This window comes from Schistocerca cancellata, chromosome 2 (assembly GCF_023864275.1).
Source record: "Schistocerca cancellata isolate TAMUIC-IGC-003103 chromosome 2, iqSchCanc2.1, whole genome shotgun sequence".
Taxonomy (NCBI): domain Eukaryota; kingdom Metazoa; phylum Arthropoda; class Insecta; order Orthoptera; family Acrididae; genus Schistocerca; species Schistocerca cancellata.
The window spans coordinates 806,697,233-806,712,729 of record NC_064627.1 but is presented as its reverse complement, the minus strand read 5'-3'; the positions used below and the strand labels follow the sequence as shown (position 1 = coordinate 806,712,729).

The window sequence follows — 15,497 nt, the reverse complement described above, 5'->3', positions numbered from 1 at the left end:
TAAACGCGTGTGCCACGCGCCATGAACTGGCTGGTAGCGATGTGGGCCGCAAGGAGCGCAGCGAGCGGTGAGCTACGGCGCGCTGCAGCCCGGGGCACAGCATCCATCTGCGGCGCCGCCTTTCCCCGCCGACTTCAATCTCTTAAGAGGTTGCGCTCCTGGCCTCTGGCGAGAAAGGATATTGCGGTAAGAGCCCGTTTCGATTTCTGGTACCGCACACATTTTCGACTCGTGACTGAGGGCCGTATTCAAGGCAGAACCACTGCCGAATGAGAGCCATTTCATTGGTCTCGGCCACGGCCGTCGCCAGACTCTTCGCTAAAGTGTTCTTTATGCGAGCGGACACGACTTCTTCCTAGTTCGCTGGACGTACTCCAAGTTCTCCTTGGCGGAGTACTTAGAGTGCTGAGGTTTGCGCCTTCATGGTCCAGAAATGCTCGTCAAGTCTTCACATTCTATATTTCCTTTCCGTTCCTTTTTTTACTTTATAGTCCTAAAATAATTAGTATTATTATAACAGAACTCTGCAAATAATAAGCAGCCTGTCCTGGCTAGTCACCCAAAGGTAATGTAGTTATGGAGAAATGAGTAAATACAAAAATTTGTTAATAAAGGGCCTTATGTTCCGAATAGTAGTAACAAATATCATTATAATACAGTGTGGTTAATAGTAAAACATACGAAATACAGACATCGTCCTTGCCTGATAAACTTTTTTTAAAACTTCTTTATTTTACAAAACATCTTTGACAGCATTGTTAGCACTTGTAGTGTGATGATCGTCGTATGTGTCTTTAGCTCAATCATAAATATTACTGAATGTGTGAACTTGTGAAAAAGCTACGTATAACTGTTATTGTTTCTGTTGTTGTTATGGTCTTCACTCCATAGACTGGTTTGATGCAGCTCTCCATGCTACTCTATCGTGTGCAAGCCTCTTCATCTCAAAGTTACTACTGCAACATACATCCTTCCGAACCTGCTTAGTGTATTCATCTCTTGGTCTCCCTCTACGTTTCTTAACCCCCACGTTTCCCTCCAATACTAAATTGGTGATCCCTTGATGCCTCAGAACGTGTCCTATCAACCGATTCCTTCTTCTAGTCAAGTTATGCCACAAATTCCTCTTCTCCCCCAATCTATTCAGTACCTCCTCATTAGTTACGTGATCTACACGTCTAATCTACAGCATTCTTCTGTAGCACCACATTTCGAAAGCTTCTGTTCTCTTCTTGACTAAGCTATTTATCATCCACGTCTCAGTTCCATACACGGACACACTCCATACAAATACTTTCAGCAAACACTTCCTGATACTTAAATCTATACTCGATGTTAACAAATTTCTCTTCTTCAGAAATACTTTCCTTGCCATCGCCAGTCTACATTTTGTACCCTGTCTACTTCCACCGTCATCAGGTACTTTGCTGCCCAAATAGCAAAACTCGTCTACTACTTTAAGTGTCTCATTTCCTAATATAATTGCCTCAGCGTCGCGTGATTTAATTCGACTGCTTCTATTATCCACGTTTTGCTTTTATTGATGTTCATCTTATATCCCCCTTTCAAGGCGCTGTCCATTGCGTTCATCTGCCTTTCCAAGTCCTTTGCTGTCTCTTACAGAATTACAATGTCATCGGCAAACCTCAATGTTTTTATTTCTTCTCCCTGGATTCTATTTCGTACTCAATAATATTTTCCTTTTGTTTCCTTTACTACTTGCTCAATATACATATTAAATAACATCGGGGGATAGGCTACAACCCTGTCTTACTCCCTTCCAAACCACTGCTTCTTTTTCGTGCCTTTCGCCTCTTATAACTGCCATCTCGTTACTGTACAAATTATAAGTAGCCTTTCGCTCCCTGTCTTTTACCCCTGCCACCTTCAGAATTTAATAGAGAGTTTTTCCACTCAACATTGTCAAATACTTTCTCTAAGGCTACAAATGGTATAAATTTAGGTTTGCCTTACCTTTTGTTGAGTACAAAATAGGAACTTTATATATACTTGTTCTATTGAGTATATATATATATATATATATATATATAATTATCTTCATCATAATCAAAGACAAGAGACTTCTGTTATTACTGACAAATGTGAAAGTTGTTTATGCATAACAGAAACATGTTTATATTCGTTCAACGAAGTATTGAAGCGATGATTGATATATCTTGTTTTGCATATTTTTAAATTATACCTTTTTGTTCCTTTTTGTTTTGCAAGTCGCGTTATTTAGCGCTATATGACTAATATGTACTGTTTTCTTTAATTTTTACTACAACATCCCTCTGTTTCATGCTACAAATCTACAGTACAACGGCTGTGTGTGTAAATTGTTACGTGCATCAAAAGTAACGGCTTTGATAATGTAAATCACAGAAGTTATGTGATCATCTAGTTTTTATTACTTACAAAATGCAATTTATGTTCCGCAAGGATATAAAACACACGATGGACTAACACTGAATGACGTGTGGTTTTAATTATGTGCAAAAGAAACAAAAAAAGAAAGAGAAGTAGTCGGCCACAGTTTCTCTCTTACACATTCATTTATGCTCCTTCCCCGACCAATGCCACCAATGTTGCCGGTAATCCTACCATTTACTGTGTCGTTTATGTAGTGTATCAAAAATACCGAACGATAGTTTTGGTAGGGCGCAACTCTAGTCCCAACCCACTCAGATACGCGCACGGCAGTGTACTCGGTAGGCGGCTGGTGCAGGCCGCTAACGACTGAGAACACGACAACTCTCGAGACGAAGTGCAAGGCTCGCTCGGTCTGCGGCGGCTTAACTCCAGGAGCACTGGCCTGCTTCGTTTACTGCCGCTCGCAAATAAACACTTCCGTCAGCGGGTCTATCCATATGATGCGACGGGTGCGCCCTCCATGGCGGTTTTCTGAACTACTCCGCTGTTCTACCCATGCCAGCTCATCTGTCGTGAAGTCCGTTCCCCACAGTAAGATGTCAGGACTAATCCCGCGATGCCTCTCCAAACGTTGAAACAATGGGAGCTATCGCCAGATCGCTGTCGAGCCCGCTGATGGTCATCCGAGATTGTGGAGATCCGTGATTTATCGGTGAACACGGTTCGACGCCTTTTATCTCCAACATTGGGCCAATGTCACATATGAATGCCCAACAAATCTGCATATTGCACGATTCGACCAGCCGACCAGATGGAGACCCATAATGAAATCCCTATAAAACTTTGCCAGGTGCTGATAACGCTGTTCACCCAGGTACGTGGAATCTCACTCTGTTCGCGTTCCTTATATCCCTACAACGCCTGGGAACAACACTAAACACGAACAGTACTAATGTACTCTAGTGGTGTACATGTCACAGAGAAATGGAACACTTATCATTTACATACCCATCGGTGGGGTGAATGTCTATGAAGTTAAACTGATGTATCCTGGGTGCTTCACTTTTTTTGTCTGGTAGTGTAGGTTGGCAATCTCCAGCGACATTCGCCACGCTAATGTCCACAGAGGTGACAAAAGTCGCGGTATGCGCATATGTAGATGGCGGTAGTATCGCTTACCAAAAGTATAGAAGAGCGGTGCATCGGCGGAGCTGTCGTTTGTACTCAGACGATTCATTTGAAAAGACTTCCGACGTGATTATAGAATTACCTGCCAAGGTCTTGCAGAATCGCCGCTGTAGTCTACATAAACATCTGGTGCCCCATACCTCCAGAAACTAACCAAGGTCTTGCTGAATCCATTCCCTGCTGAATCGCCGGTGTATTTTTCTCCAATAGTGGATCAAGACAATTTCGGTCAGGTAGTCGCAATGTTTCAACCCATCGGTGTATTAATACGAGGGCAGTTCAATAAGTAATGCAACACATTTTTGTTCTCGGCCAATTTTGGTTGAAAAAACCGGAAATTTCTTGTGGAATATTTTCAAACATTCCCGCTTCGTCTCGTATAGTTTCATTGACTTCCGACAGCTGGCAGCGCTGTACGGAGCTGTTAAAATGGCGTCTGTAACGGATGTGCGTTGCAAACAACGGGCAGTGATCGAGTTTCTTTTGGCGGAAAACCAGGGCATCTCAGATATTCATAGGCGCTTGCAGAATGTCTACGGTGATCTGGCAGTGGACAAAAGCACGGTGAGTCGTTAGGCAAAGCGTGTGTCATCATCGCCGCAAGGTCAAGCAAGACTGTCTGATCTCCCGCGTGCGGGCCGGCCGTGCACAGCTGTGACTCCTGCAATGGCGGAGCGTGCGAACACACTCGTTCGAGATGATCGACGGATCACCATCAAACAACTCAGTGCTCAACTTGACATCTCTGTTGGTAGTGCTGTCACAATTGTTCACCAGTTGGGATATTCAAAGGTTTGTTCCCGCTGGGTCCCTCGTTGTCTAACCGAACACCATAAAGAGCAAAGGAGAACCATCTGTGCGGAATTGCTTGCTCGTCATGTCGCTGAGGGTGACAATTTCTTGTCAAAGATTGTTACAGGCGATGAAACATGGGTTCATCACTTCGAACCTGAAACAAAACGGCAATCAATGGAGTGGCGCCACACTCACTCCCCCACCAAGAAAAAGTTTAAAGCCATGCCCTCAGCCGGTAAAGTCATGGTTACAGTCTTCTGGGACGCTGAAGGGGTTATTCTGTTCGATGTCCTTCCCCATGGTCAAACGATCAACTCTGAAGTGTATTGTGCTACTCTTCAGAAATTGAAGAAACGACTTCACCGTGTTAGTAGGCACAAAAATCTGAACGAACTTCTCCTTCTTCATGACAACGCAAGACCTCACACAAGTCTTCACACCTGAGAGGAGCTCACAAAACTTCAGTGGACTGTTCTCCCTCATGCACCCTACAGCCCGATCTCGCACCGTCGGATTTCCATATGTTTGGCCCAATGAAGGACGCAATCCGTGGGAGGCACTACGCGGATGATGAAGAAGTTATTGATGCAGTACGACGTTGGCTCCGACATCGACCAGTGGAATGGTACCGTGCAGGCATACAGGCCATCATTTCAAAGTGGCGTAAGGCCGTAGCATTGAATGGAGATTACGTTGAAAAATAGTGTTGTGTAGCTAAAAGATTGGGGAATAACCTGGTGTATTTCAATGCTGAATAAAACAACCCCTGTTTCAGAAAAAAAAGTGTTGCATTACTTATTGAACTGCCCTCGTATATTGTACGTATGCATGTATGTACGTATCAAATAGCTGACAAGTAAACTACAGGACACTCTGAGCAATACAATCAAGACACTGTCATACAATAATTTTTATGATGCTCTTGTGAACTGAAACAAATGCGAACACATCGAATGAAAAATGGTTCAAATGGCTCTAAGCACTATGGGACTTAACATCTGAGGTTATCAGTCCCCTACAACTCAGAACTACTTAAACCTAACTAACCTAAAGACGTCATACACATCCATGCCCGAGGCAGGATTCGAACCTGCGACCGTAGCGGTTGCGCGGTTCCAGACTGAAGCGCCTAGAACTGCTCGGCCACACCACCGGCCATCGAATGAAAGAGGTCTTCATTGTGTCTGTTGCTCATTATCTGCCAGTCTGTATTGAACTAATTCCAGCCGGCCGGTGTGGCCGTGTGGTTCTAGGCGCCTCAGTCTGGAACAGCGTGACCGCTACGGTCGCAGGTTCGAATCCTGCATCGGGCATGGATGTGTGTGATGTCGTTAGGTTAGTTAGGTTTAAGTAGTTCTAAGTTCTAGGGGACTGATGACCACAGATGTTGAGTCCCATAGTGCTCAGAGCCATTTGAACCATTTTTGAACTAATTCCATGGTTCATTGGTGCTATGTTGATATCACGCAAACTGATGGTCACTCTCTACCAGTGTGTACAGATATGATTCCGTACCTCATTGGTGTTATGTTATTATCATGCTACCTGATGAGCATGTTTTTTGAGTTCTTCAGTACTTGTTTATAATGTGATGTCACAAAAGCCTTAAACTCAGTTGCTGGAATGCTCACAGATTCAGACGGAAAATAATCTATGGGTAAAGGAAATTTTCAATCTTCGTCTCCCTACATTCTCCTGATGAGCCATTCTTGTAAAATTAAATGCTGACTTGTTTTAAAAATTTTCAGAATAAAGCAGTGGAGTTGTTGCTATCACTCAAACAGCAGTCCTTGAGAACTGAGATTCATCTCATAAGATATAGGTGATCGAGAGGGTAATAAACGTATGGAACGTGCAAACTCTCTGTTGTCAACGAATAATAGTAAAATTATTTTAAAATTTTTTTTCTCATTGAGTAAATTCCATACTTTAAATTTACGCTGCCTTTATGTGAACTCATTTGATAGGAATCATTTAAAAAATAGGTACTTCATTTCATGTATTCTGAGAAAAATTCAAACGTAAGAGACTAACCTCCGGAAAAAACTGCCAGTCAGAGGAAAATCTTAACCATAATCTTGATCGCAGATTTTGTCGTACGAAAGCTTGCACACCTAATTACCCCATCAAGTTTGACATTTCCGTGGAAGCGTATTGCGGCGGAAATATTTTCGGTTGCAGAGCCAGTAGCGATAAGCAGAATAGAGCGCTCCGCCAACGCATATAAATCCTGGCGGGGTCACGGCAGAAGTGAATTTATCAGGCCGGTATTTTTGGACGATTATACTCTGTGCTGAAAAGCGGGGTACTTTGTCATCCACGCTACCAATTCTGTTTGCTTTTGGAAAGCCAATCAGTCAGAGAAGCGGACGCGCTGTATGCAGGCAATTCCTGTTAATGAAACTGCCGCAGCTGTCACGCAACGCGTCCTACAGCTGCGATGCGCCAGTGATTCTGTATATCTTTTCCCGCCAATGAATGTAACGTAGCAGAGGAAAGATCTTTCAGTCGTTTCTTCCGCTGTGTCTGGCAATGGAGTAGGAATATTTTACATTCTATCGTCACAATTCATATTGCTTATAAACAAAAAAATAAAAATGACTAAAACCAGCAGTATCTGAAAAGTCCGTTAACGGAAGCTTGATATAGTGTCTGATAGAGAGCCGGCCGGAGTGGCCGAGCGGTTCTAGGCGCTTCAGTCAGGAACCGATCTACCGCTACGGTCGCAGGTTCGAACCCTGCCTCGGGCATGGATGTATGTGATGTCCTTAGGTTGGTTAGGTTTAAGTAGTTCTAAGTTCTAGGGGACTGACGACCTCCGATGTTTGGTCCCATAGTGCTCAGAGCCATTTTGTCGGATAGATATACAGGGAGCAGAGAAGAATAAGTAAACACGAAAAACACAACACATTATCATGCTTCATACGATGCAGAAAATCCGTTGGAGTTCAAAACAGCTTCCAGACGTCTCGGAAAGGGAAAATCCAGGTTCTGTAAAGCTTCCAAGGCTATCTCATACCACTCTTCCTGCAAAACAGTGCCAAGCTCAGGTTACGATGATGCACGTGAATAGCGATCATACACCCTATTTCCGAAATAGACTACAAAGGGTCAATACTATAGCGATCTGGTGACTGTGGTGGACAGGACACATGCGACAGTTCATCCTAGTGTCCACAAAACTAGTTCTGGCCGATGCGAGCTGTGAGAATACGGGATCTCTCGTCTTGGTACACAGCACGACCAATGGGGGACAAACAATGTACCATGGGGTGGACTTGATCAGCCAAAACGGACGCTTAATGCTTGGCAGTCATACGACCGCGTAGAGTAATCGTGAAGACTTTTGTGTTGGCAGAAGAGCCAAGACCGTGTTACGATTGGAGGCCGAAATGCACGCGTTTTAGCTCACGCAGGCTGGCGTGAGGAGGGAAGAACTATACTGACGTGAGGTCTGGAACGTGACAAGGAATGAGAATTCAGAATGCGGACGTAATTAGTTTGATACTTAACTTTAATCCATTAATGATGAACGTCGCTCTTGACGGTGCATGATTCACAATATTATCTGTTCAGAATACATTCCTGATGTTATTACCTATAGTAACTGAATATGGCGCCTTGCTAGGTCGTAGCAAATGCCGTAGCTGAAGGTTATGCTAAACTGTCGTCTCTGCAAATGAGAGCGTATGTAGACAGTGAACCATCGCTAGCAAAGTCGGCTGTACAACTGGGGCGAGTGCTAGGGAGTCTCTCTAGACTACACCTGCCGTGTGGCGGCGCTCGGTCTGCAATTCACTGATAGTGGCGACACGGGTCCGACGTATACTAACGGACCGCGGCTGATTTAAAGGCTACCACCTAGCAAGTGTGGTGTCTGGCGGTGACACCACAAAGACAATACCACGATGTGACTGCACAAATCATCACCCTCGCGACGTAAACTTACAAGGGGAGGCCACGACGTTTGGAACGCGGATTTACTTGAAACTTCGTACACTCGTAGTACTCCATTAGGACAACAAAATGTGTAAGCAGTAGCGCGTACTTCTCAAGCGTTATTGAGAAAATCACAAGATAATTTCGGTCGTCAGATATATACCTGTGCGTGGCCGTTTTTACCAGGAAGCGGCGGCAGCCGAGTGGGTAGCGTTCAAGCCCCGTAATCGCTGGATCGCTGGATCGAGTCCCGTTCGTCGGTTTTTTTTATTTCTAACACAGTCATTTTCTTTACTGTTTATATTAAAATTGATATAATGGGAAAATACGTGTAATTAGATGAACTGTTATTAAATTTACAATGTTATTTGGCAGTCTACAAATTTTTATTATCACAAATAACATAATATTCATAACTATCGACTAGTAAACGACCAAACGCATAAAGTGATACTGAAAATGTATGCTTGTCCGTGATTTGAGAAATCCCTTATACCTGGAAGGAGCCTGAGACTACTTGTTACCTCCAAGTTTTGACCGGCACAGACGGCTTGCGAAAGATGTACAATTAATCGTCGCTTTCGACATTACGAGTACAATGGCAGGATGGTATTTTTCGTAAAAACAGGGAAAACATAAAGATAAACGGCAGCAGCTGCATTGAATAAATGCTGTTTCCACATACGCAAGGTCTTTAGAGGTTTTCCGTGGAAAAACAAACCTCGTTAACATTTTCAAAAACCTATCTTTCAGCCGATAATGTGGAAGCAAACCATGCAGCCGCACAGGGTGGCCGAGCGGTTGTAGGCGCTACAGTCTGGAACCGCGCGACCGCTACGGTCGCAGGTTCGAATCCTGCCTGGGACATGGATGTGTGTGCTGTCCTTAGGTTAGTTAGGTTTAAGTAGTTCTAAGTTCTAGGGGACTGATGACCTCATAAGTTAAGCTCAGAGCCATTTGAACCAAACCATGCATAACGCAGCATTTCCTCAAATATCGGCGCTGATAACTGATCATGCAGTATCGTGTGTATTTTAATAGCGTCACACGAGAAGCAATTTCTCGTTCTTTTTCGATTAAATACGAATAGTTTTGAAGACACGGACAAGCATACATTTTCAGTATCACTTTATGCGTTTGGTCGTTTACTAGTCGATAGTTATTAGTATTATATTATTTGTGATAGTAATAAATTGTAGACTGTCAAATAACATTGTAAATTTAATAAAAGTTCATCCAATTACACGTATTTTCCCATTATATCAATTGTAATATAAATACTAAAGAAAATGACTGTGTTAGAAATAAAAAAAAACTGACGAACGGGACTCGATCCAGCGATTACGGGGCTTGAACGCTACCCACTCGGCTGCATCTGCTTCATGGCAAAAACGGCCACGCACAGGTATATATTTGACGACCGAAATTATCTTGCGATTTTCCCAATAACTCTTGAGAAGTACGCACTACTGCTTACACATTTTGTTGTCCTAATGGAGTACTACGAGTGTACGAAGTTTGAAGTAAATCCGCGTTCAAAACGTCGTGGACTCCCCTTGTTAGTCAGCAATTGGAAACTGTGCGAAACAAGACTCATCCGACCAAATGATTTTCTTTCATTCCTCAGCAGTTCAAGATTTATGGCGTCGGCGCCATACTTTCGTGTCACGAGCATTTGCATGACAGGCGAGTGCTTCCGAATTTTGGTTTGGAATTCCAGATATTTCTGCAATTCCCTTCTGATGGAGCCTCCTTCATGTTGTTTTGGTGCTGACAAGATTCACGAGCGCGACATTCAGTTCTGCAGAGACTTTTCTAGCTGTCGTCCTCTTATTTTTGGGGACAATCTTCTTCAGTGATCGTCTGTCACGATCACTGGTTATTATTCTGATATTTCTACTGCAGTCTGTTGTCATATTTGCCTTAAAAAAGATTATCGGTTTCGTTAAACTTTCGAAATCCTCAGATCAGTTATAGTTGCTGAGCAGCCCGTTAGTTTTACGTGCTGAGCAAAGCTTCCATGTTATTTAGTGACTTGGAGAAGGTGCACTTAGTACACACAACTGACGGGTTGCTCTGCAGCGACAACTGAACTGAGGATGATAAACATTTGAACGAAACCGGTAATCATTGTTAAGAGAAATGCAACAATTAACTGCAATACAAACATTACAAGTCATTTCAGATTCATAAACAAATTTCGAACTGTATCATGAAAGGCAGATTGGCTCGTTACCGTCAGAGTCAATCATAGCTGTGAGGAATAGATCGGAGCAATTTCCGACATAGTGGTATATTGCCTAGTTCGGAATTTTTCTTCTTCATGGCCCTGGTACACGGAGTTGGCACATTATTCAGATTTGACAATGTTAGCGGTAGAAGGTGGCTGGATGGCCTTCTTGTCGCCTATCGTCAAAACATTAAATTTCCGATGTTTATGACGTGTATCACAAATACTGTTAATGACACAGATGTGAAATTTTAACCGTCCCCGTTAAGTATAATATTAGTTTTTACTATGCTCTTCGAGTACAATTAAGGGTTTTACGTTAAGGCAAAGGCATTTTATGTTCCACGAGTATACTTTTAATTAAAAATTTAAATATATGAACGCATGTGAAAGAAATATAGCAGAACATGTATGTCAGAAATGTGAGTTCCTTTTGCGAATTCTCTCATCTATCCTTTTCGCAACGCTTGAATATTAATGTACTGCAAGGGGCATATTTTTTCTGCCTCGTATTATTTTTAAACAATACCACCTTGTCGCCGGAGTTGCCGCGCGGTTTAAGACGCCATGTCACGGTTCGTGTGGCTCCCCCGTCGGAGGTTAGAGTCCTCCCTCGGGCACGGCTGTATGTATGTTGTCCTTAGCGTAAGTTGGATTAAGTAGTGTGAAAACCTAGGGACCGATGATCTCATCAGTTTGGTCCCATAGGAAGTTAGCACAAATTTCCAATTTCCAATACCACTAAACTAGCACATCATCCTATGTGGTTCTTTCCATACGTTTTATATGGTAGATCGCTAGTCTGACTTTATCTCAAAATGCCGTCAGACATTGCTAACTGGTCTCAGATCAAAGGTGTAAATCAAAGGTGTAAATAAATTTTTCATTCATGTGTTTCCTGCTCTGTAGTTATTGTATAATTTTGATTCCATAAATGTTTTGCATGTTTTGTTGTTGCCGAAATATTTTGTTTATGATGTTCCCGTTTTTCTCCGATCCAACGAATAGTAGCAGGTCTTCGATGTGGAAATAGACGGGGGTTGGGGGAAGAAAATTTATTAGGTTTAGTAAGTTTAGTAGGATGACAGCCGCTTATCTCACGCGGTTTTGAGGCAAATATTCACAATGTATGAGACATGGAAAGAGCCAGATTATCGTAGGATGATTTGCTTGTTTCGTGAGGCCAGATTCAAGGTAATGGTACTACTGGTACCAGGCGGGAAGGAACAGGTTCTTTACGTAATGACGATTGACTGACCTTTACGTAAAAAGTTGCACTGGCATCGAAGAAAACTATGAGAATCACTTTCATACTGGACTGAGACTGCCATGCTTTATTAGGGCACAGAGATCATATGCTAATCCGCCTTCATGACTGTACGTCATAGTCTCAAATCCAAAAATTGTCGGAAATATAACTACAATTAGCTGAGACTGGACTCATACTAAATATTTCTTGATTTTCGTGAACTTGGTTTCGTACCTTTTCATGCTTATCCGCAAATGAGGCAAACAGAATTTTACATATTTGTATTTGTACCGTGATGCTGGGTACTGGAGCTTCCTAGATGCGGGAGTGTGGGAGGTTCAAATGGCTTTGAGCACTATGGGACTTAACTTCTGAAGTAATAAGTCCCCTAGAACTTAGAACTACTTAAACCTAACTAACCTAAGGACACCACACACATCCACGTGAGAGGTTGGATTCGAAGCTGCGACCGTAGCGGTTGCGCGGTTCCAGACTGAAGCGCCTAGAACCGCTCGGCCACTCTGGCCGGCAGTATGGGAGGTACCGGTATTAATATCCAACTAGTAGCTTCCATTTTGATTGTCTATCAACCAGGAAGGCAGACACTAATCACTATCATTCAAACTTTGTTACTGTTATTGTGTAATCACTGATTTCCACCAGAAATCGGCCAGAACGCAGCATTTGCTGTGCAACACAATCCGCCCGTGCGATTTCCACACCAGTGCCACCCATACTGCTGCATGCCCAAAATCATGCTACAAGTAAAGCACTTTAAAACCTTCGCCCAGTTAAACTGGTCATGAGTCCTAACGTCAAGTAAAATGTTAATGATTTACTTGTTGTATTTCGCCGTCGCCGAGAATTGAGGGGAACTTCATCGGTAGAGTACATGGCATCCCTCCTATCACCTCACAAAACACACGACGTTTAAACGTGGTGTACCGCAAGTCGGTAGCCGAACATTGCATTCTGGTGGATCTTCATGCTGAAAGAGATAAGCACGCGGCATTATGCAGTGTCCGATGCGAAGGCGAGTGAGGACCTCTTCGTCACGTCTCGGTGATCGAAAGGAAGTACGCCATGGCCGACTAGTCTGTTCGACTGCCTGCAGCTCATTGTCGGCCAATTCCAGCCACTGTCTTTCCCACTCAGCGAACACTCACTTTGTCACCTACGACTGCAGTAATATTTAACTTAAGATACACTAGCGGGGTTGTACAGTATCCATAATGGACGAACTTCATCTAACACGTGTCTACTGTAATTATGCTTTGCATGAGAGTTTCACCATCAACAGCTTATTAACAGGAATTTCAAGCCATTTCCTTGTTTCATCTGCGTCTGCGTCAGCAAACGACGAACAAACTTCCCTGCAACATGTCCACTTTCACGATTGAAAGCTTACGATACAGTTCAACTTATATATTCCAACATTTTCTCCAAGTCGTCTGATAGAGGGCGGGTACCGCGCACCAGATGCTTGATTTTGTGAATGTGTGCGCCAGTAATTCAGGTCGAAGGTTTTCCATGTTCAGTGTCATCTTTATATGATTGACGACAACTTCTGAGCTGGAAGAACCATGCAGTAAATCAGGCATTGCAAAATACACTGCCTGAAAAAAAGACTAAGGCCTCGAGAATACACGGTCGGATATCAGTGTAACTTTTGCAGACGTGCACACTTTCGGCCGATATATAAATGATCAGAGATGCAGTTCTCGGTGACAGGTACAACGGTCACCAAAGCGCGATAGCATTGTTCGTGTTTAGGGTTATTAGGAGACCTGGCAGGGTATATAAGGGGCTTGAAGAGCACCAGATGTTGAGTGCTTACCGTGAAGGACACGGAGATGCCGCCTGCTCGTGTAAGACTGCGGTACAGCACCTGGCAGTGTTTGAAAGGGGCGTCATTGTGTTTCCGTTTGGCTGACTGGTCGAATCGTCAAATATCCAGACTGGTGGGGCATTCGAATGTGACAGTGGTCCCATGCTGGACTTCGTGCAAACAGGTTGGCAGCTACACTCATCATCAAGGTTCCGGTCGACCACATCTGACTACGATAAGGGAGGATCACCAAAAATGGTTCAAATGGCTCTGAGCACTATGGGACTTTACATCTGAGGTCATCAGTCCCCTAGAACTTAGAACTACTTAAACCTAACTAACCTAAGGACATCACACACATCCATGCCCGAGGCAGGATTCGAACCTGCGACCGTAGCAGTCGCGCGGTTCCGGACTGAGCGCCTGAACCGCTAGACCACCGCGGCCGGCGGAGGATCACCGTATTGTCCATAAAGCATATAGAACCCATTCACATTTGCACCTGCCATCCAAGAAAAAAATGGACATTCTGTGTCATCCTGCAGTGTTGGTCAGAGACTGGCAACAGCCGGACTACAGAATTATGGTCCCATGCGTAGCCTGCCGTTAACACCACAACAAAAACTATTGCGTTTGGAGGGGTGCCATTACCGGGAAGCATGGACTGGCGATGGATGGCGTCGCAATCCGTTCGACGATGAATCGTGGTTCTGCACAGCCTCAGACGATCATTGCTGGTGAATATGGCGGCGACATGGGGTGAGGTCCCAACTTCCATTGGTTTCGAGAGGCACAATGGTAAGTCACGGACTTCCAGCATCTTCAAGTGTTACCTTTCATGTGACAGTATCGTGCAGCCATTTCTCAACAAGACGATGCTCGTTCACACACGACACGCGTCTCTATGAAATGTTTGCATGATTATGAGGTACTCCCTTGGTCCACAAGATCCCTGATAGATGTGGTAGACCAACTAGGACGTCAGCTCCACCCCGAGTGCCAGTATCAAGGTTTTCAAGGACAATTTACAGCAGTTGCGGGCTAGCTTGGCTAACGAGAGTATACAACGACTTTATGACACATTTCCCACCGAATCAGTGCTTGCAGCCATGCCAGAGGTGGTGCAACGCCATACTGATAAGTATGTCAAACAGCTAAGTTATTTGTAAATTTGGATCTATTTTGTAATCACTGAAATTACAACTCATGGTCTCTCAATCCATGAAGCTTCATTTCGTTTCCTCCTCCATTCCTGAGTGCTTCATTTTTTTGTCAGGCAATGTAAAAACACCTATGGAACGGAACGATATCAACAGTAGTATGACTCAGAAGGTTATGGTAGATATTGTGCTGCCAGCGGCACATCAATGGGAGGCTTTGTTGTAGCTTAAAGAAAAAAAAGCAGTAGGGTAGTTTTTTTCAACAGATTTCGTATGAGTGGGCTCCTAAATCGCAGTAACCCATTCAGGCAAAGTTTTATCTTTCTGTCTGGTACTCGCAAGTCTGGCGCAGAACTGGCGTCGCTTGTCCTTTGCTTTCGTAGCAGCTTTAACACCGCCCTCTCTATGTGTCCACAGGCTCACCGGCTTACGACACTGTGCGACCACTGGCCTACCAGGACGCCAAGGTGTTCCTACTCTGCTTCAGGGTCAGTGACCCAGACTCCCTCGACAATGCCGTCAACAAGGTCAGTTAAATATGTTTTATTTTCCTTATTTTACTTTTTCTTTTGTTTTTACATTTATGCGACCTTTCACAGATCCAAATTCCAATTGCATTTATCCGTATTGCATTGTTTTCTCTTCCTTTCCTTCCACTATACCTTCATACGTTCACTGTATTTTCTCCTCTCCTCATCCCATTTTTAACTTTTTTTCTTGTACATCCAGCCTTGG

General features: G+C 43.7%; 1 protein-coding gene across 1 annotated transcript in view; it reads left to right on the top strand.

Moving 5' to 3' along the window:
• LOC126162667 (rho-related GTP-binding protein RhoE-like) overlaps nt 1-15,497 on the top strand; it is a 280,013-nt gene that overhangs the window by 244,480 nt on the left and 20,036 nt on the right. The window contains exon 3 of the mRNA XM_049919316.1: nt 15,180-15,289. Within this exon, the coding sequence (XP_049775273.1) occupies nt 15,180-15,289 (110 nt within the window). The remainder of the gene's footprint in view (nt 1-15,179; nt 15,290-15,497) is intronic.